Consider the following 20,940-nt stretch of genomic DNA (forward strand, 5'->3'; position numbering starts at 1 on the left):
CCGGCTGTCATTACCGTTCAAATGAAATGGCAGCTTTATAGGAGAAAAGAAGAAGTGAAAGAAAGTTCTGAGGTACTCCGCTATTATCACTAAATGTAACGAAGTAGAGTAGAGAGGAGGGACCAGTGAAGGAGGCAGAGTTTAGAAAAAAAGTCAAGATGTGGTAACTAAGAATAGACCATCGGAAAGCAAAAAGGCACAGAAAAGAAGTCGAGAGAGGAAGGGTAAGCAAGAATTAAAGAGACACAACAACCCCAGAGCGGTGAATCCTGAAAAATAAACAAGATTACGGACCTTTCAGTAGTAGTGTCATCACGTGGACAGAGTCGATGAAATCCTCAACACGCCAGCGCTGTCCGGCGCCATAATCAAATCGGGAACTGTCATGGCCGACGTGTGAAGTACAACGCACGTTACTTCACGCTAATCGTTATTAAGCCGTGCGTCTTCAGCAAAGCTTCTCTTCTCGTCTGTCGTGTGACAAAGTAGTGGCCAGCGCTTCCTTCTGCACGGCCGCTCATCCAGTCCTCAATCAGACCCTAGTCAGGCTTTCAGATATTTAAAACTGGCCGAAGTACCCACCGTTGTCCAGGTGTGGTTGCCGAATGCAGGGGTTTAAGTGGTGACCCTGTTGTGATTGCTGGCTGTCATCCCCACCACCCCTCCATCGATGTCTCTGCTCTCACGAGGCGACAGTTTGTTCTTTTTGGGTCTGAGTGGATTCCAGAATTGTTGTAACCATGAAGGCTGCCATGTTTCACTTCGTTCAAGGTGGACAGTTCAAAGTGCGTACGTTACGAAGAAAAGCCGACAAACCAGGAGTTAAACAACCGGCCTTGGATTCTTCTTTGTGGTGTGCTGCACTTCCACCCTCACTCAAGCCTCACCCATCAGGGCCTGCAGAAGCACACGATACTCCTTTGTGTCTTACAGCTGATCGAAGCAGAGGGTGCCCTTACCCAGTGACGTGGTCTTATGCGCTGGTAATTTTGTCTGCTAAGCCACTGGGACCCCATGGGTCAATTTTTGGGTTCCAAAGTAATGTCTTGTCCATATGGTCCTAGAGAACAACTATGCAAAGTTTGGTTCCGATTGGTCAAACGGTCTGGGATTGTACTGACAGACTGTACGTTTAGAAGATCCTCAAGTGAAGTTTTACGGCTTCTTGGGCTTTGCCAGTTGAAACCGCACAATAGTTCCTTGTTTTCCTGAGATTTCTAGAAACTGCCGGGTTAAGCCTGCTCTGGGCTGATATTGCAATGGGTGTCGGATTGTGTAGGACCCACACACACACACACCCCACGTAGATACGTAGTTTTACATTTTCCATCCCCGTCCTGAGAGGAGCTGTACATGTGGCTAAGACCTTCGGCGCGAGCCTCAACTTAACTGGTTAGCCATCGCTGGACACAAACGAACTTCATATGCGATTGTTCTCAAAGATAATCGTTTTCTCCTCTCTGGTACAGAACAACATGAATTTTGGGTAACATTTGATAATGAAGGCCTTCAAAGGACATTTAAAGGTAAGCAATGAGATCCTTCACTTTCCAGACCTCCTGATTGTCGTTCCCCACATTTTTATTGGAGACTTCCTGAGTGAATTTGAGCTATCGCTACGTCTCCCCCACATTTTCTTTTCTCCTGCCTCTTCTGCCACCCAGTTTCCATGATGCACTACCACATGTTGCCATCTTGTTTCCATTTACTTATTTGGCTGCCAACTTTATCCAAGGCGACTTACACCATTTATGACACACTTGGTTCCATTTGTTTTTGGTTTTCCAATTGGAGCACACGCAGGTCAGGTGACTTACTCAGGGTCACAAAGTGGCGTCAGCAGCAGGAGTTGAACCCACAAGCTCAGGGTTTGAAGTCGAAAGCCTTAACTGCTCCACCACACTGCCATCACATCGTAAATCTGCATTGGGTGAAGTAACAAAAATAAGCCAATGTGTAAAGAAATTCTAAAACATCAATAAAAGTACACACACACACGTACGCGCCCGCGTGGAGCGATCTATACAAATATTTGAAAGGTAAGGCTTTCCAACTGCACAGGCAGTTGTGTTGTATGCTTCTGGACAGGAGATGGCGCTGGTGTGCCTGCCAAAGATCTGGAGGCTCTGCATGTGTGGAGGACAGAAAGAGGAGCAGGTCTTGTAAAAATGTGAAGAATAAAAGGGAAAAAGTGACCATCCAGTTTGGCTTTGCTAACACTTGTGATTTATGTTGTTTCTTTTTCTTAAAACTACCTTTTAGTACTTCTCTGAAATGTGTGACATGAATATTTTAGAAGATTACACTGATCGTGACGAGGACGGGCCATTCAGCCAACAAAGCTCGCCAGTCCTATCCACTTAAATCTTCTAAGACAACATCAAGTCGAGTTTTGAAAGCCCCTAACGTCTTACTGTCTACCACACTACTTGGTCTCTTATTCCAAGTGTCTATCGTTCTTTGTGTAAAGAAAAACTTCCTAATGTTTGTGCGAAATTTACCCTTAACAAGTTTCCAACTGTGTCCCCGTGTTCTTGATGAACTCATTTTAAAATACAAGTCTCGATCCACTGGATAATTTTAAACACTTCAATCATGTCTCCTCTTAATCTGTATGGGCTGAGTTCTTTTAATCTTTCCTCCTAATTCATCCTCTGTTGCTCTTCTCTGGACTTTCTCTAGTGCTGTTATGTCCAGGGCTGTGGAGTCGGAGTCGGAGACAATTTTGGGTACCTGGAGTCGGAGTCGGCAAAAAGTTAACCGACTCCGACTCCTACTAAATTTAAATAGTAAGTTGAAATGTCCCAATTCACAAACAGTCATAATGAACTACTTCTCTGCTGTAAGAATAAAGCCCAATGCATGCAGTGCATAAGGTTACCACAAAACGAACATGTCAAGTAACCATGAAGCATGCTTTTCATTGACTGTATGCGTCACTATATGGGATGTAATGCACAGGTAAGGTGCGGCACCGCTTTCCATTGTGTCATGTTCCACTGTTACAGGGAACTGTGAACCTAGCCTAAAGCCCCTCATACATTTACAGATGCACTGCCGATTTTTCGCCGCTCAACGAGTCATCACGCCAAACGCCTGAAAAATCATCTGGTGTGTTCTCAGCTCCGCCGGCTCCCTTCGCTATGCACTAGTGAAGGGGGCCGAAGGAGCCGAGAACACAGATCTCCCTACCTGTCTCCAGCAGAGGCTCGTTCTGCTGATCAGCTGGCCGGTGAGTGACACAATGCACTAAACTTCAGGCTGGATGACAGAGGAGACAGCCACTGCAGCAGACAGAGGCATCACATTACTTTGGATGGGGCGGTGGTCAGATTTTCGCAAGCTGGATCTGCCCGTCCATGTGGACACCCGCAATCGCGCCGCCAATCAATTGTGTTTGTCTTTAATCTGGCATTATAGTAGAGTGTTGGCTTCCTAGCCAGTAGTTCTGTGGTGAAATGACATGTATGTTGCCTTCCTTTCCTTCAATGGATGTAGAAAATACATTAGCATAGTATATACATACAGAGGAGTCGGAAGATTTAGAAACTGAGGAGTCGGAGTCGGAGCATTTATCTACCGACTCCACAGCCCTGGTTATGTCCACCAAAACTGAACCCAGGACTCCAGATGAGGCCTCACCAGTGTGTTATAAAGCTTGAGCAGAACCTCCTGTGACTTGTACTCCACACATCAAGGCGCTATATAACCTGACATTCTGTTAGCCTTCTTAATGGCTTCTCAACACTGTCTGGAGGTTGATAGTGTGCAGTCCACTACGACTCCTAAATCCTTCTCATAAAGTGGACTCTCGATTTCTCCACCGCCCATTGTGTGTTCAAACGTAACATATTTACTCGCTGTGTCATACTTTACATTTACTGTACTGACATTAAATTTCACCTCCCACAAATCTGCCCCAGCCTGTAGTATGCCATCCAAGTCCTTCTGTAATGATTTAACACATTTGAGATTATCTGTCCACCTATCTTGGTGCCATTGTCAAACTTAAACCGGTCTGTTACTTGTATTCCTATCCAAATCATTTATAAATACGAAAAACAGCAGTGACTCCCTGACGGCACCTCATCAAATGCTTTAAAACACTTACATTCTGTTTTTTGATTAAAAATTAATACAATAGCCAGAAAATGGATAGAAATTGTGGCCAATGGGCAGTGACCCCAAGCCGCCAGGCAGCGCTGATCCTGACAGGGCAGCCTAACAGTGTTTAGTAATCCTCGTGGTCTGCCCTCTGCTAAACATCACTTTGTCTGTTTGCCTATCAAGGATCGCTGACCTGTCTGGATGTGACAGCACTGGAGGTTATCAAGCAGAGTTAAGACAACTTTTAAAATTTACATTTTTCGAAAGTATAAATGCCATCTGGGCAGAAATATAAAAGAAGGAAGCAAAGAAAATCTGTCCCGTCTTGACTTGAACTTGTGTATTTACCGCTTGTCCAAAGGCTCCAGGTTTCTCAACGGTGGCCTGCTTTTTAGTTTTATTCAATTCTGTGGTACCCATCCTTTGATTTTTTTGGTGTCTAGTTCTCCTCATTCAACTCAAAGATGTTGGTGTTCAGCTAAAGCCGATGTCGCATTAAGCGACGTGTCAAGTCACCAGACCGCGTCACATTTACTGACTGGTGACAAACCTTCCAGTGCAGATGAGCTCACCCTTTTTGTGACAGACACCAATGTGCTGCCTAACGGAGCTGGCACTGTACAAAGGGTTAACGGGCGCAGCGGGTTCAGCCGCAATCTTTTCCAAATTCTATTGTGGTAGTAGAACTCGAGACATCAGACAGACGAGCCTCTCTTCGGTTTGCGAGGTCTGAAACGCCTGCTCTCCTTATTCCTCGTTGCTGCCTTCTATGCGTTGTACTTGCAGCTCTCGTGCACACAGAGCCAGCCAGCCGCCTTACGGCTAAAGACAAAATCAAATGGGTTCGAGTTTATCACAGCCCTGAGGCACTGGGCGTATCGCATTACGTGACGGGCTTCATACCACCGACTGCTTCCGACTTGCTAAGATTATGTAAGTGAAGGCCACGTCGCAGGGCCTTGTGACAGACGATCCTAAATGGACTCTGCTTACCCACACAGTATGCAGGAGTTGGCTGGTCCCTGCCTTGAGCTCACCGCTGCTGGTTTGGCTTCACTGAAGTGAAGTGCGAAGGTCTGCGCACATCCATGTAGACCATCAAAGATGAACTTTTAAGGAGCTCCTTGCGACTCAACTATGGCGGTCTGCTCTGCTCTTACCACAGGCTAATCTCTCAGTTCGTGTGCCATCCCATCATGTACGACAACAAAATGACGAGTGCAAATAAACCTCAAATGGAAAGAGGAGGGTGCTTTCGTAAAATTCCTTATTAAGAGCTACAAATAATTCTAGGAAGCAGCAAGTGAACAGTCCTGGACAGCATGGTAGCCCACCAGAGTCCCGCTAACTCTGCTGTTTGGTCTCCATATCCTCACCATGGGTTCTCCAGTTTCTTCCCACATCTGTAACCAGTCATGGGTGTTTAAACTGGCCCAGGGTAAGTTCCTGCGGTGTGCCCACTGCTGCCATCATAAGCTCCAGAGTACCTTGAATTTGTGAAGTCGGATCAGATTATGACTGGTGAGCCGATTCAAACGCCAGGGGGTGAGGCCCCTTCCTGGACTTTAGAAGTTGAAGCAAGAAAGACACAAGACCTCGATAAATATTGCACATTTTATTACAGTTTTGGACTGTGCTAGAGATGAGCTTTGGCTCAGGCTTGACAGCTGGAACCATCTCACACACCGTTATTGCTATACAATATCTAACTGCTTATGTTATGTTACAAGATATATTTTACAGAAGCAACATTTTAAAATACTGAATTGTTTATAAATAGTAAAGATTTGAAATTCACAGAATGCCTTGTTTATTTATTTATTTATTTCTTCTTTTAAACTCCAGGCTATGCTCTACACCAGGTCACTGGAGACTCATCAGGTCAGCAGACGGTCCTTAGTGGTCAAGGATGCGAAGGTTACCAGAGACGATCTTGTTCTCCAGCACCGCTCCTGCTGGGATGTCGATTCTGTCACCATGGTTGGCAATGATGATGACAGTTCCCTGGAAAGAGAAAAAAAAAAGAAGCATAGGGGGGTTCATGTTGTGTCAGTAGTGGCGCCAAACATCTGCCCTGTCCAGCCCTAGAACTGGCTTCTACCAGGACGGGTCCCAGTTACCATAAAGGGGATTCACAAAATGGATGGATCTGTTAATATTTTCTTTTTGCTTGGAATTAAATATGTAAGTTATAAAAAAATCCCATTACTTAAAAAAATATTAGGGCGTTTCACACAGAAAGAGTGACGTGAGAGGTGCTGCAAGCTGTCTGCCTGTGGCTCGGACTCAAGAGTGACCTCAGCGGGCTCTCTGATCCAAATCTCTGCACTCGTCACACTCTTGATGGGTCACTGCTTAGCGCTACTTCTTGCCTACCAGAGTATTGAAAACCTCCATAAACATTACACAGTAGACCCTCACCTTACACAAAGAACACGCGCCATGGCACTGCAAGTGCTGGAAGGTGACATTTAGTGAACGTCCCAGGACAGCGTTACCAGTCAGGAACAGCTGCACTGGTTTGGCCTGTAAGGCCGGATTTATACTTTACGTGACGCGACACAAGCGTTGAACTGTTCATACTTGCGCGCGTACTTTACGTAAATCTGGAGGAATCCACCAGGTGGCAGTGCGCGATATTATCACGGTGAGAATAGGTTCGGCTTCGCAGTGTTGTGAATTGCCTGGAACCCCCATTAAATTCCGAGAACACCTTACCGCAATATCTCTGAAAAGAATGTTTAATTATTAAATCCATCAGTCCAGTGATTTGTCCATTCCAGTTAGCATTGGGCATGAGGCAGAAACAATCCCTGGACGAGGCATCAGCTCATCGCAAGGTGAATACAAGCACTCACATACACTAGCGTTATTTGAGTGTAACCAAATCTGCATATCTTTGGAAGGAAACCGGAGCACACTGAGGAAACCCAGCAGGAAAACATGCAAACTCCAGGCAGGGAATATCAGCGGCATGACTCCCTGCAAGACAGCAGCACTAACGCTTCACCACCGTGTCACTCACATGTGTGTAATTATTTAAACGAAATTACCGATTTACCTGTAAAATGTAACATACATACTTTAATGCATTTCATCATGAAAGTGATATCAAGTATAAATCTAAGGATTCGAAATGTGCAGAGAGTTGAAATATCATACATTTAATGTGCTCAGTGTGGAGATCTATTGCTGCTTACCGCTGCTGTCAGGCCCAAGAAGCTCGTAGCGATTAAAAACTGGGATGACGTTTACGACGGTCTGCTTTAATAATTAAGTTAACTAGGAGGTTAAAGTGGACATTTCGAGATTAAAGCTGAAATTTCCACTTTAATCACAAAATACACGTTTTCTCCGTGTCCTTCATTTTTTAATCTGTGGCTCAAATGCAGCGCTGTACATTATGTTGCTGCACAGAAGATGGTATATAAGACTTTTAAAATGTATCGTGTCATTACGATCGGGAATGTGCGACGCTTGAATATAAAAGCACCACCAATGCGCCTGTATGTCGGCATTTTGCTTCACCACATCGAAACATCCATCAAACATCGAAGCGCGCACACCGATCTCGTAGGATCCGCCAAGCGGCTTTCTGTCACAAGTAGATGGTAACCAGAGACTCGGACGTCACATTCCGACTTTTAGCACACTGCGCCCCCTACAACTCACGCACGCGTCACGTTAATTTCTGAGGACCTGCTCAGAGGACACGTCAAATGAACGCTGAGAATGCGTGGCAGCCATGATGTGGGCGCGTACGCGTTCTGAGCGTGAAGTATAAACCGCCCCTTACTCTGCTTACGTGTCAATGGCTTCAAATAGAAATGGCTGTCACCAACTTCAGATGTGATGTACCAATGCAGACGTATTTGATGGGTGACCCGGGCTCCAAGCCCGTGGCTACAGCATTCTGAATAAGCCTGACATGGCCACAGTTACAATAAAAGTGTCGTTTTACAAAAATCAGAAGTGAGCCAGATGAGAACTGCACGTGGTGTGATGGAGCCTGCCTAGCTTCCCACCATGCTACTTTTTAAGTCTTATTTTAGATTAGTTAGTGTATTGCGAAGCAGTGGAGGAGAAAATAAAGGAGTTTTCTGAAACGGCAGAAGGTGGTGGAGGCTCCATGCCCCTCCAAACACAGGGCCTATAAAGAGAGTTTTCACATTTTATTTTTGTACCTCACTGAATCCCAGTGGTTTTAACTTGGCTTTTTAAAAACTGAACAACAGAAAATGACTTTTTGATGTCAAAGTAGAAAACGATGTCTTCAAAGTGGCCCAAATGAATTAAAAATATGAAACACAAACTAAGTGATCGCCGCCTTAGTAGAGGGCCCTTTGGCCACCATGACAGCCCTGTGTGCGCAGGTCTCTATCAGCTTTGCACATCTGGACACTGCATGCGTCTTCCAAAGCGCTCGGTCTCTGCGACATGTCCTACTGACCAGGAGTCCAGCCACACACTCTCAACTGGACTGAGCTCTACTCCAGCACATGAACACTGTGCCGTGCCTTTGAATTTCTGGATTGCCTTACATTCCAATAATGAGAAAATGAAAAGTTAAAATGATGCCCACTTTTTTTTTTACAGAAACGCCTGTAAACTAATCAGTCACGCGAGTATTCCCTCCCATCAAGTCCGTATTTAGTAGATGGACCTTTGGTCACCATGACAGCCTCACATCTGTGTAGACACCAATGGCGAGTGAAATACGCTGCTCAGAGCTTTGTAAAGTACAATAAAATGGACGACTGCCTTCAGCAGAGTTTCCCAATCCGTTTTTCGTGGTGGCGCACAAACAGAAACATCCCAAGACACACCAGTGTCTTACTAACCCCACACACACACACCGTGTACATCTCACACACTGCTCAAGTGTCTGAAGGGGCAAGACTCTGAGATCACTGCTCACAGACCACACGACACTTGGTGAGCACTTTGGTGGCATCTCTCAGCTGCTTTGATCCTTTGCCCTCTCCTCTTTACCTAAGGGGCAACTTGTATGCCTACTAACCACTGGCCACGTGAGACTTTCTGGTAACCACACAGCCAGGCAGATGGACTCTAGCAGCCTGGCAACACGTCTAAAGAGCGTCATGTGTGCAACAGAGCGATCTTGGAGATGCCACCTTCTCCTGGTAGTCTTGTCTTCTTCAGACAGGTCACCATCACCTACCGAGCTTCTCCCACTCAGGTTTAGACCCAGGTAAGCTACACTATTATTTCCATGGCACAACTGGGTGGTTCTCATGGCACTAGTTGAAAAACTGTGGTCTTCGAGTAATCATACTAAATATTGTACCAAACAATTCTACAGTACAATATCTTAGGAACACAAATAAATGTCCCGTTTTCCATCTTGCCCACACGTATTCTACATTCCCTGGTAGCTGTGGACAGCTTGTGCTTTCACACTGAATACTTGTAAGCCACCAGAAAACACGACTTTCTCATTCATTCTTAGTCTACTTCAGGGACACTGGGCGCCCTCGGCATTTTCCAGCAGATCTGCACTTGAAGCCTTGTGAAGGAAGACAGAATCATGAGAAACAGCAGAGGCTACGTGGCAAATGTGCAGACAACTTCAGCAATGAATGGCAGGCAATCACCTTAACTCATTTTTTCATAGCATGCACAAACTTGGGAGAAGCTTAGCTGCACGTTAAGAAAGTTACAGACAGTGGTGGTACGCCCGAGTTCCACAGTATCATGGCTAAGCTGTAAGTGTTACCCATCCATCAGCCAACCCGCTATATCCCAACTACAGGGTCACGGGGGTCTACGGGACCAATCCCAGCCAACACAGGGCGCAAGGCAGAAAACAAACCCTGTGCAGAGCGCCAGCCCACCGCAGGACACACACACACACACACACGCCAAGCACACACTAGGGACAATTTAGGATCGCCAACACACCTAACCTGCATGTCTTTGGACTGTGGGAGGAAACCCACGCAGACACGGGGAGAACATGTGGACCTGGGAAGCGAACCCGGGTCTCGTAACTGCGAGGCAGCAGCGCTACCACTCCACCACCATGCAGCTCTGTAAAGTGTTATTCAATGGTAGAATTAAAAAGAAATGCGGCCATCTTCACCAATTAATTTACTGACTTGAATAAGAGCTCGGCTGTGAAGAGAAGTGGGTCCTCCAGGGCCAATGCTGTGTTCAAGAAGAGCGGGCACACCAGTGTGAGCAACAAGCAACCACCAACCATCGGCATTTATGACAAATTACTTTCTCATACTTGTTGTTACCACACTTTATGCCTTACAGGCATTTTCTGCATTTCTAATCTCTTTTAATTATATCTATATGCATATGCAGAGTATGAGGGAGAGAAAAACCAGCAGACATATTTGAGTAATGGGTGGTCACCTGTATGGTGCGTGAGTTGCTGTCACAATGCAAGCAATACGAGCCTCTCTAGTATTTCAAGTAAGACGGGTCATGCTGGTCACACAGATTGAGGCCGACTGCCTCCGTTTGCACAGTCAAGCCAATGGTGGTTTTGTGAAGTAGTAAATGTTGCACAAAGCCAAAATGTTGACGTTTTCTGTATGTTAACTGAAGATCTAATCAGTATAATTAGCGGCAGGCATCCCAGAATGTGCTTTCTGCACGCTGACTACTGAATATTTTTAGAATGCCTAAGACAGACAGAATTGACCTCTGGCGATGTCACAAACAGCACCACTTCGAAGAAGGCATTTAGATAAGCACTTAGTACCTTAAGAGCAACATTCTTCCCAAAAGTGACATCCCCTGAAACAGTGAGGTGGTCCAATTCAAGCATGTCAGGTATGCTCTCCAGCCGTCGCAAATAATCCTGCACCTGTAGAGGTAAAACGAAGGGAGATGGTTAGCAATGACAGCCCGTTGAAGAAAAGAAAAGAAAACCAGATGCGCAAGTACAGCATCCACGTCAGGATCCACATTCTGCATTCTTTCCCACATCTGCCTAATTAAGCTTAGATTTTGTTCTTAATAAAAATACATTATTCTGACATATTGCTAATACAAACAATTACAATTACACAGGTGGCATAATATGATAGCTATTGCTCATTGCCCAATATTTGAATTGTAACATAAGAACACCAAGTTTCTGTTTCCTGTTTTCTTCCCTATCAACTCAGCTCTGGCATCTCCAGATGTGCTCTGATGTCAGAAAAAAACAAATGTACAGCACGTGTATATCAGCACGGTCTCACTTTTTTATATTTTAATACGCTAATGAAGAAGACATTTTGAATGTCAAATATTCTATTTTGCCACAGATCACCGAGTAAGCCGTTCTTTGGTCCATTTATTTAGTCCACCTTGAATTAACTTGTTGAACAATGGTGCCCCACCTGACGGATTTACAGACCCAACCGTTCTTTCCTTCTCATCAATGCCATTAACATTCAGGGACAAGTACAACTGTCATTTTTCAAAATGTACTCACACTTGTATTAAAATCAGAACCCACTGCATAAACAGCAGAATCAATACTGTGCTTTTGATTGGCATTGAATAAAACTGCACTTCAGTTCAGATTTATTTTAAATATGTCAGAAAAATAAGTACACCACGCAGACACTGGCTGACCACTTTCACAATAATCAGAATTCTTAACAGTGCAACAATGTGCCACGTCTGAAATACTCGGCTCATAATCTTAGCAGCTTAATGAAAGGCCTAATAAAACAATCATAACCAGCCTGACATAGAAAAAAAATACCTGCTCCCTGGGATTATTAACACAAAAGCAATGTCTAATGACTGACAAATGTGATCAAAAGCAAGAGACTGCCAAGTACAATGTGTGTCTTTATCCATTACTCATCACAGGGTCACGGCGAGCGACCCACACAACCCCCAAACTCACTCATAAAGGGGGCAATTAGTCCCACATTCGGCTGATACGCATGTCTTTGTGATATGAAAAGAAAACACAGGCAAACATGGGTTCAGTTTGTAGCGGTGCTACTCGAGTGTGAAACTGCAACTCCCACAAGTCCCTGCAGTGGTTCTGATTGGTCTTCTGCAGAGGGTGCAAGGGCTGTTGGGGTCAAAGGAGGTCAGCGTGGCTTTTAAAAAGGGGCCAGTGACCAAAAGGAAAAAAGGTATTTTGTGTTTCTGGATTGTCTGCCGTCTGCCTTTTACGTGAGGACTTTCTAGGGATTTATGGCCATCCTGTGAAGAAAGGAGCGCTCCTGAACCCCTCCACCCGTCTTCACCATTTCAGGAACTACCAGTAGGACTATCTTTACATTGCTATTCAACGTGCGGATCTCTGGACTATCTATCTTCATCACTACATTTCATCCGTTGCCGTTTCCCATGGACATTATAGTGAATGTTTATTGTTGTCGTTTGTTTTCGTGTTTATTGTACATCGCTGTAAAGGAACTGGGGTGGGACTGTGGTTTTCATTATTAGTGTTAATACATTCTTCATTTGGCATTTTATCTCCATTGGCTTTTTGTCTCTGTGAGTGCGTGAAGTTCGGGCCAAGGCTGGGTGCGTCCCTAGAATCTCCACCATAAAAATAAATAAATCACCGTCTTCTTGACGGTGAGAATCTTAGCAGCGCCACACCGCTACAAGTTCCTGGCATGGTCATCATTTATGTGGCATTTTCTAGTTCTCTCCATATAGCAAAAGTACTGTAAAAAAAATTAAATGCACTTCATTTCTAAAAGAGTACACTCAGTATGCAAAATTACGGTTTATAAAATCTTGCAGCCTTCATTTATTATACACTTAATGGTTCAGTTTAGGCTTTTCTCTTAAGACAAAGAAAACTAACCTTAGTGAAAGAGCTACCCAGCTTTACTAAAGGAACAGTCGGGAACTCCCTTTTGTCACTCATAGTCAGAGAGCCTGCATTTAGACTGTACAGGTTGGACATGACCAGCAGAAGGTCCGAGGTGGTCTTCACAGGCAGGAAGCGGCTTCGCGGGACACTAATGCCTAGTGCATTGTCAAAGCTTTTGATGGCTGCTCCTACAGCAGTTTCTAGCTGGATGACATTCAATCCTCCATCTAGTGTCTAAAAAAAGAAAAACATTCAATAATAAACAAACTACAATGACAATAAGGACAGCAAAATAAAATATGGCAAACACTAAATTAAGAATGTCTGCATCAAACTTAATGCTGTACTACAACACTGGTCACCCAAATCACCTAGAAACCTTATACCATGCTTGCCAGTAGATCCATACCATATCGATAGTCTTTTCACACGGTCACTTGTATTTACTCAGATTAGTCACTTGCAGACATTCTCAGATGATTTTGCACTTATGAAATGTATTGATGAGGGGGATGAGACAGAGGAGAGGCGTCAGGTGGAGGACAGTGTTTCTTGGTGAAGAATGAATTGTCTGCAACTTCACATCAGCAAAGTCCAAGGATCTGGTCATTGACCTTCTCCACACCAAAAAGCCTCTAAGCTGGTCACTATTCAAAGATGTCCACTCCTACAAGCACTTGGGGGTCCACGTCAATGACAGGTTGGACTGGTCTCATAGCACAGAGGAACTATATAAGTAAGGGCAGAACTGGCTCTTTTTCCCCAAGAGACTGTGTTCCTTTAATGCGGGAAGGGACATCCTTCACATCTTCTACAACTCTGTGATGACCAGTGTGATTTTCTATGATGTGGTGTGCAGGGCCGTTGACCTCACTTCAACAGAGGCCCACCAAATCAACATGTTGATTAAAAGGGCAAGCTCAGTTATCACAAGTACTCTGGACCCCCTGAAGGGAGAAGTAAATAAAGGAATTAAAACAAAACTAAGTGCCATTATGCTGCACATCTGCTTTCTAACACCCTAACACGGAGGACTTTCAGCCAACAAATCATTCTGCAGAAGTGTGTCAAGAAACGCGACTGGAGCTCCTTTACACCAAAAGCAACATGTCTGCATATCTCAGTGTGACTGTGACAGCCAATTCAGAAATATTTTCTTTTTAAATGCTCTTCCTTTTTAGTCAATCTGACATGTGTTCAGACCATACTGTGTGTATATATGTTTAACCTCTGTAAAAATATGAAATAAGATGAATGGCTGTGGCAACCCCTAACAAGAGCTGCCAAAAGCAAAAGAAAAAAGAACCTCTGTAAAAAGCCAAATTTCCCCTTGGGGACTCATAATGCTCTGTCTATCTAAATATCAAATACTATATATTCTACTTCTTAGCCATTCTGTTGATAGGTTTTCCAGAGACAGCATTTATATGTGCAATGTAAACACGCTCATGTTTGACTGTTCAATAATATTCCAGGACTATGTACAAATGTTACTTTAAAAGAAAAAATTGTACATAATCACACACAAGATTTCTTTTTTGTTTAACCATAACAGACACCAAAAAGCCAACTATGGGGATACATTTGATTATGTAGTTCATAAAAAGGAAAAACAAAAGTGAATAAAAACCAAGGTTCACCTATAAGGCCACAGAAGACAGGAAATCTGAATAACCTCCGTATCCCCTCAGCCCTACCTGTCGCCCATGTAATTTCATTCCTGCTGTGCAGACATTACCAGTGCTACCAAATATTAAGGTGCCGTGCCAGACAACCCCACCCAACCCCGGGTCCTTAAGGAACATCAAGAAGGTACAAAGCAACAAATATTAATTATCTAAACAGACTGCTGACCTTTGGATTAACAATGATCTCCATGTCCATGGCTCCTTGTTCCTGCAACCTCTTAATTGCAGCCAATGAAATCCACAAATTGTTTGTGTTGAAGATCTTGAATTTAGACACAGACTTGAATTCATCCACATGGGCCTTTGGAACCTGTGCAATCTCCAGCAACCTTAGCTTTCCTTCATACTGTATGAGCGTACCACCCTGCGAAGAATAAACTGCTAGTGACAAAATGCTTACAGTTCAAGCTGTAGAAAAATATTGAAAAGAAACTTTTTAAATCTCCAAGTCAAGACATAAGAGCAAAGTCAACACCTTAAAATAAAATTATGAAACGGGGTGATTGGTCTCAGATTTTCAATGCAAGACAAAATCAATTAGGATCACGTAACTTTGCGATCAAAGATGCCTTAAGCGCCATGGCAAATCAAATGAAATGTGTCAAAAAATTTCAATAACTTACTAGAATGAAAAATGGTTATGAGACTAAAATAAGTATCTATCCTCGTATTTGCCAGCCTAAAATTGTTCAATATATTTGCCTAAAAAGTTATACTGTATAATTTGATTAGAGGCTCAACTACAGTATGTGGGGCATTAGCAGATCAACTGCTTTAAATATCGACAGCCCCATCCTGGCCTGTAAAAGAGCCTTTGGTATGGTAGACACTACGAAAAGAATGCTTCAAAAGAAAGAGACAACTTTAAGTAAATCATAGGCCATTTAAAAGGCGCTTAACACCCTTCAGAACTCAGTGCAGCCCTAAATATTGCCAATGTCTGGCCGCTCAACTATACGGAGTTTGTCTTGCAGTGATGCCCTTCTGAAACGCGGAGGGTGGAGTGGTGGCTCTGAGGCTAAGGATCTGCGCTGGTATCCCGAAGGTTGCCGGTTCGAATCCTTGTCACTGCCAAAAGAAATCATACTCTGCTTTTGAGCAAGGCCCTTAACCTGCATTTGGTTCAGGAGCGCTGTACAATGGCTGACCCTGCGCTCTGAGCCCAAGGGGTATGCGAAAACTAACAAATTCCTAATACAAGACATTGTATGGTGAAATAAAGAACAAAATGGGTGACAGAAACTGGTGGGCTCCAATGAATCAAGAATCGACCATCTCTAAACCATCCCACAAGCAGGCTCTTTATGGAAGAGTGGCAACAGAGCCGCACCAACATAATAAAAATGAAAAATACTTAGTGTTTGAAAAACATCACCAAAAAGAAACTGTAGATACTGAAAATAGATACATTGTAAATCTCATGGTCTAACAAGATTAAAAGTGGAATGGGCTGGCCTGAACACTGGAGGGGTAAATCAAACACTGCACACCAGCCAGGTCACATTCTCCCCTTTAAAATATAATGGTGATATAATCGTGCTAAAGAGATCAGTTGCAGCACCAGAAAGTGGCAATCTTATAAGGACAGGTGGAATGACAAATGGGTTGCAGTACAGTGAACCACTGACTGCACATTTATAACATGTTGTTATAACACATTATAAAGGTTGTACAGTAAGTTAAGTGTGCAAATAAGGGAGGGGTTTTGTTATTAGTACATCAAGAGATTAAGGGGTATGGTGTCCGTCACACTGCCTGAGAGTCCTTCTGTTCAACACTGTCCTGCTTGTGTCATTTAAATCCAAACAGGGGGCAAGCCAGCGTTTGGATTAAGGAGATATTTTCTGTGGATTCCCTTAAATATTTAACAAGGACTGGATTTACTCAAGCACGCATATCTGTCATAAAACTGGCAGAAGTATGGAAGAGAAGCACAAACGACAGGCCAAAGAAGCATTTTGTAATTTCAGGTGATACACAAATTTGTTGTCTAAATAACAGGTTTAAGTGGAGCTAAAATGAGAGATCAGGCACATTAATTAATGTATCCTGCACTCACCCAGCACCAACAAAAAACCGAGTCCTCCCCAATGACAGTATATCCCTACTAGATGAACTGTTTTGTGTGTGCTCCAGGAATTAGTCCTGCCTTGCACCTGATGCTTGCTGGGATATGCTCCAGCCTTCTGCAACCTTGCTTAGGGTAAGCAGGCTTATAAAATGGTTGGGTGACTTTCTTTTGTCAGTCTTACATGTTCTCTCATTTAGATCTGTAAAAGAGGTTAAGTGTTTATTTCACAAATACTGTATTTATTTCAGCAATTTTTTAACTAGACTTGCGTGTGTAATATTTTTCCATTCATTCATGGTTTACTAGGGGATCAGAAGAAAATATTATATATATATATACATATACACACACACACACACACACACACACACACACATACATACATACATACACACACAAAAGTGTTCTACTTAAGAGGTGCATCTCTATGATATTCATATTCTGTGGTTATTATTCTGCAATAATAATTTCAGTTTACCTTTATATTTAAAAGGTCACGTGTAATTCACATTCTGGGAATCTTTGCGTTTCTTGGTTAGAATTACTTTAGGGTAGTAACCATACTCCAAACTTCTTTTGTTGTCATTCATTCCACTATTTATTTGGTGATTGAGGGGATTTCTAATGGTGTACTCATGGTTCAAATATGTGTTACTCTAGCTTTGTCTCATTAAAAATCTTGCCAAATGTACAACACCAGCTCAACTGGTGAAGTTACCAATAGGAAGAACACTTAAAAACAATCCTAATCATTTAAAAGTGCCACCCCACTTGAGGACTATATGATGCACTTAGTTAATATGTTTTCAACTTCTTCTAAAAGAGATGCTTTCATTGCTCAAGTGCATTTAGTAACAGTAACAGCATAAATAAACAGAAGAGTGAAATGGGTCAATAAGAAAGGACGTCCACTTACCTTCACGTCTGCCCTTGTCTTATCAGTGACCTCCATGACAAACTCACAGCGCTTCCCATTGGGCTGGCTCATTAGATGGTTGAGAATATAAAGATCAACAGTTGCCCCAAGATTATCGATATTTGAGACAAAAATATACTCTTTCCCCTCATCAATCAGCTGATTCAACAGGCCAGAGTTGTAAAAGCTGCCGTAGATGTCTCCATGTCCAGGAGGGTACCAGGCTTCTGCATTTTCTCCACTTTTGGACACATCCTTTGCTACTGGGAGCAATGACTCCTTGTTAATTCGTGGGTATCTGGAGGGACCGACAGAAGGAGTTACATTCTGCTTTCACAAGGAACTGAAGTACAAAGACCCTCCATAACTTAGTGTTATTTTTTACTGAAAAAGGGATGCCTGAGTACCCACATGCAGCAGTTTTCATTGTTCATTATTAATTTGCACTTGTTGTGTACTTGTTCAGTAGTATGAAAACTCTGTTTACAATAAGATTTATTAGAGTATATCACAAGTCTAGTTCTGGCACAGGACTCTGCATTTTCCACAGTAAATCAGGTATGTTTTTGAGGAAAGAAGCCATCACTGTTATCTCAAATTTATAAAGTGATAAAAAAAAAAATCCTCTACATAGCTCTGCAGATGCAACAAGGATTAGGTAATTATAGGAACTAAAATGAATTATGTAATTTAGAGTTCACTGACGAAAAGCAATATACTAACACAACTGGAATACCAACAAGGTATTTAGGAAATGATCAGGCTCTAAGAGTCTTCACTTGCTATGCAGTTTGTTTTCTTTTTTTTTTAGAATTAGCTCAAATGGTAAAAAGAGAACTTTAATAAGCACATATACACATTTTTTTTCAACAAAGTAAAACTATATATATATGTTTGTACCACACAAAATGCTGAATAATGCTGTTTGAAATACTAGGCTTACTGGTAAAATGTGTCACTGTGACATTTTGTCAAAAGCTAGGGACATTTTTACTGACCTAAAAAAAAAAAACCTAACAGAAAACACTTGATTATATTTAAGCAGTATATATTCTCTGCATCTGTCGATAATTAGACAAGCCACCAGACTAGGCCATCTTGCTTTTGTCAAACAATAAAGACAGAACGTACATTAAAGAAAGTCAAACTTCATTCTATCCTATACTACTACCACAAACACACTTATGGGAAAAAATAAAGAAACTTGCTTAGAAAAAATTCAAGGCAGGTCCAATGCCTGACAAACATGGGCAGCAACTAAACCCCGGGGGCTGAGGCTCACTGCCGGTATGGGCTTGAATATTCTTCAGTGGCTTTTAACACCTTACCTTGCAAAGTCAGCAGCTCTTGTTTGCTTGTTCTGAAATTCATTTTGACTAATTAAACTGAAAATGTTGATATCAAAAAACTTTTGTAGGAATCATGGCATGCTTCACAAATTAATTTATTGAATTACATAATATATGTAACTTAAAAAGCAGTCAACACCTGTAATGAGCAATGACTCACTATGTCAGTCAGTCATTATCCAACCCGCTAGATCCTAACACAGGGTCACGGGGGTCTGCTGGAGCCAATCCCAGCCAACACAGGGCGCAATCAAGATACAAATCCCAGGCAGGGCGCACACACACACACACACACACACACAGAACAATTTAGGATCACTAGTTCACCTAACCTGCATGTATTTGGACTGTGGGAGGAAACCAGACCCGGGAAGCGAAGCCAGGTCTCCTTACTGCGAGGCAGCAGCGCTACCACTGCACCACCACTACTCATTATGTCTCCCAAAATATTAAAATTGGACTTAATAAGTTTTAACAATATACTATAAAAACAGGGCAGGGGAACACTGGTTTATCCTGACCTACCACAGTATTTAACTTTACCATGGTTACCAGAAATAATAGTGATAGCTTATGATTTATCACAAAGTGCACAATCCAGATGAAACCAATGAAAACTGTAACATATAATGACATTTTTACAGCAGTTCAATCTAATTTAGGGTTGAAGGGTGTGGGGGGGCAGAGGCTACCTGGCAGCTCTGGACAGAAGGCAGGAAACAGCCCTGGAGGAGGTCCAGTTCATCACTGGGCTCACTCACACACACACCACACTCATATATGGCCAATTCTTTACTTTATACAAATATGGAAGTGCCAGTGTCTCATGCCCAGCCATCTCCCCACCTCTCAAAGTTCTTCACCCTACCAAAAAACAGTGCTAAATAAGATAACCCAAAGTAAAAGGAAACAGTTTTTTGTAACAAATTTTTTACTAAAAATGCAGTTTTTGAAGTCAATACTTAATGCAGTACATCTTACGATAGGAAAATAAATTAGGTCTTTATTTAGTGTTACCATGGGAAAGGAACTTAACAAATGATGCACCCACAACAACTGAGCTTAAAAAAATGAATGAAGATCATAAGACCATGTGATACAGTCATGGCCAGGGTAACTGACAGAGGTTTGAACATCCTAACACCTCCACCTATTTTGTTTTCACATTTTCCTAGGAATATCCATGGTAACTAATCGTGAAACAGCATTTCACATCTCCCTACACCATTCAGGATTATCCAGTACAGCCTGTTATGCCAGCAGTTCAGAATTTCTACACCACTACCACCCTAACTTTGTCTTCAGCTGCACCTGCCCAAAAGTCCTTACCTGCTTTGATTAAATGTGTAAATCTTCACACGGCAATGAGTGTATTTTTGCAAAATCTTCTTGGTGTCTTCATCAGTATTAAAGGAGTTCATCAATACAAGAGGGACATCTGTGTTGTAGGTTTTGTTTAAGTGCTGTTGGGGAAACCAAAACAAACAAAAAAAAAGTCATATGACCATAGTAATACAACTGAGGGGTTTCAGTGCAGTGACAGTAAGCATGTCCACTCGAGGCACACAGAATCACCTGAATAAGGACAGGCAGGCACATGCTTCCTCCCCACCTTTTCGATGCTTGGTAGGTGCAAAGCACTCCAGGGCCAGGTAACAGAAAAGCACAACTGAGCCTTACTCTCTCCACAAGGGCAAGGGTCACCAGGTAATTCACAGCAGTGGCACTATGCAAGGCAAGCCTACTGTAGCGCCCTTCTCACTAGAATCTCTCCTTTCATGAATGTAGATGATCTCAAAAATTTTTTTTTTACAGCTGTGGTAAAGAAAGGGTGCTTTAGCTTAGCTCTAGGTAGACTTGCTAAAGTACTTTCTCAACCACTAAGGGCAAACGATATAACGCTGCAAATTTTTAAAACCAGAAACTATCATTAATAATACGTAGATATGTGACCACCTGAAATTCCTCTCTAGGGTTCTGAATGGGAATTATTTAAG

At 42.7% G+C, this 20,940-nt stretch overlaps 1 protein-coding gene across 2 annotated transcripts in view; it reads right to left on the reverse strand.

Annotated features, from left to right (window-relative positions):
- Positions 1–5,703: 5,703 nt before the first annotated feature.
- The window catches only part of ugp2b (UDP-glucose pyrophosphorylase 2b), a 67,273-nt gene continuing 52,036 nt past the window's right edge, over positions 5,704–20,940 (reverse strand). For both annotated transcript variants that reach the window (XM_039738456.1, XM_039738455.1), the window contains exons 5-10: positions 20,273–20,406; positions 17,595–17,892; positions 14,774–14,971; positions 12,911–13,153; positions 10,844–10,948; positions 5,704–6,111 (exon numbers count right to left, since the gene is read on the reverse strand). In XM_039738456.1, the coding sequence (XP_039594390.1) occupies positions 6,004–6,111; positions 10,844–10,948; positions 12,911–13,153; positions 14,774–14,971; positions 17,595–17,892; positions 20,273–20,406 (1,086 nt within the window). In that variant the 3' untranslated portion in view covers positions 5,704–6,003. The remainder of the gene's footprint in view (positions 6,112–10,843; positions 10,949–12,910; positions 13,154–14,773; positions 14,972–17,594; positions 17,893–20,272; positions 20,407–20,940) is intronic.

The sequence above is a fragment of the Polypterus senegalus genome, chromosome 16 (assembly GCF_016835505.1).
Source record: "Polypterus senegalus isolate Bchr_013 chromosome 16, ASM1683550v1, whole genome shotgun sequence".
Classification (NCBI taxonomy): Eukaryota; Metazoa; Chordata; class Cladistia; order Polypteriformes; family Polypteridae; genus Polypterus; species Polypterus senegalus.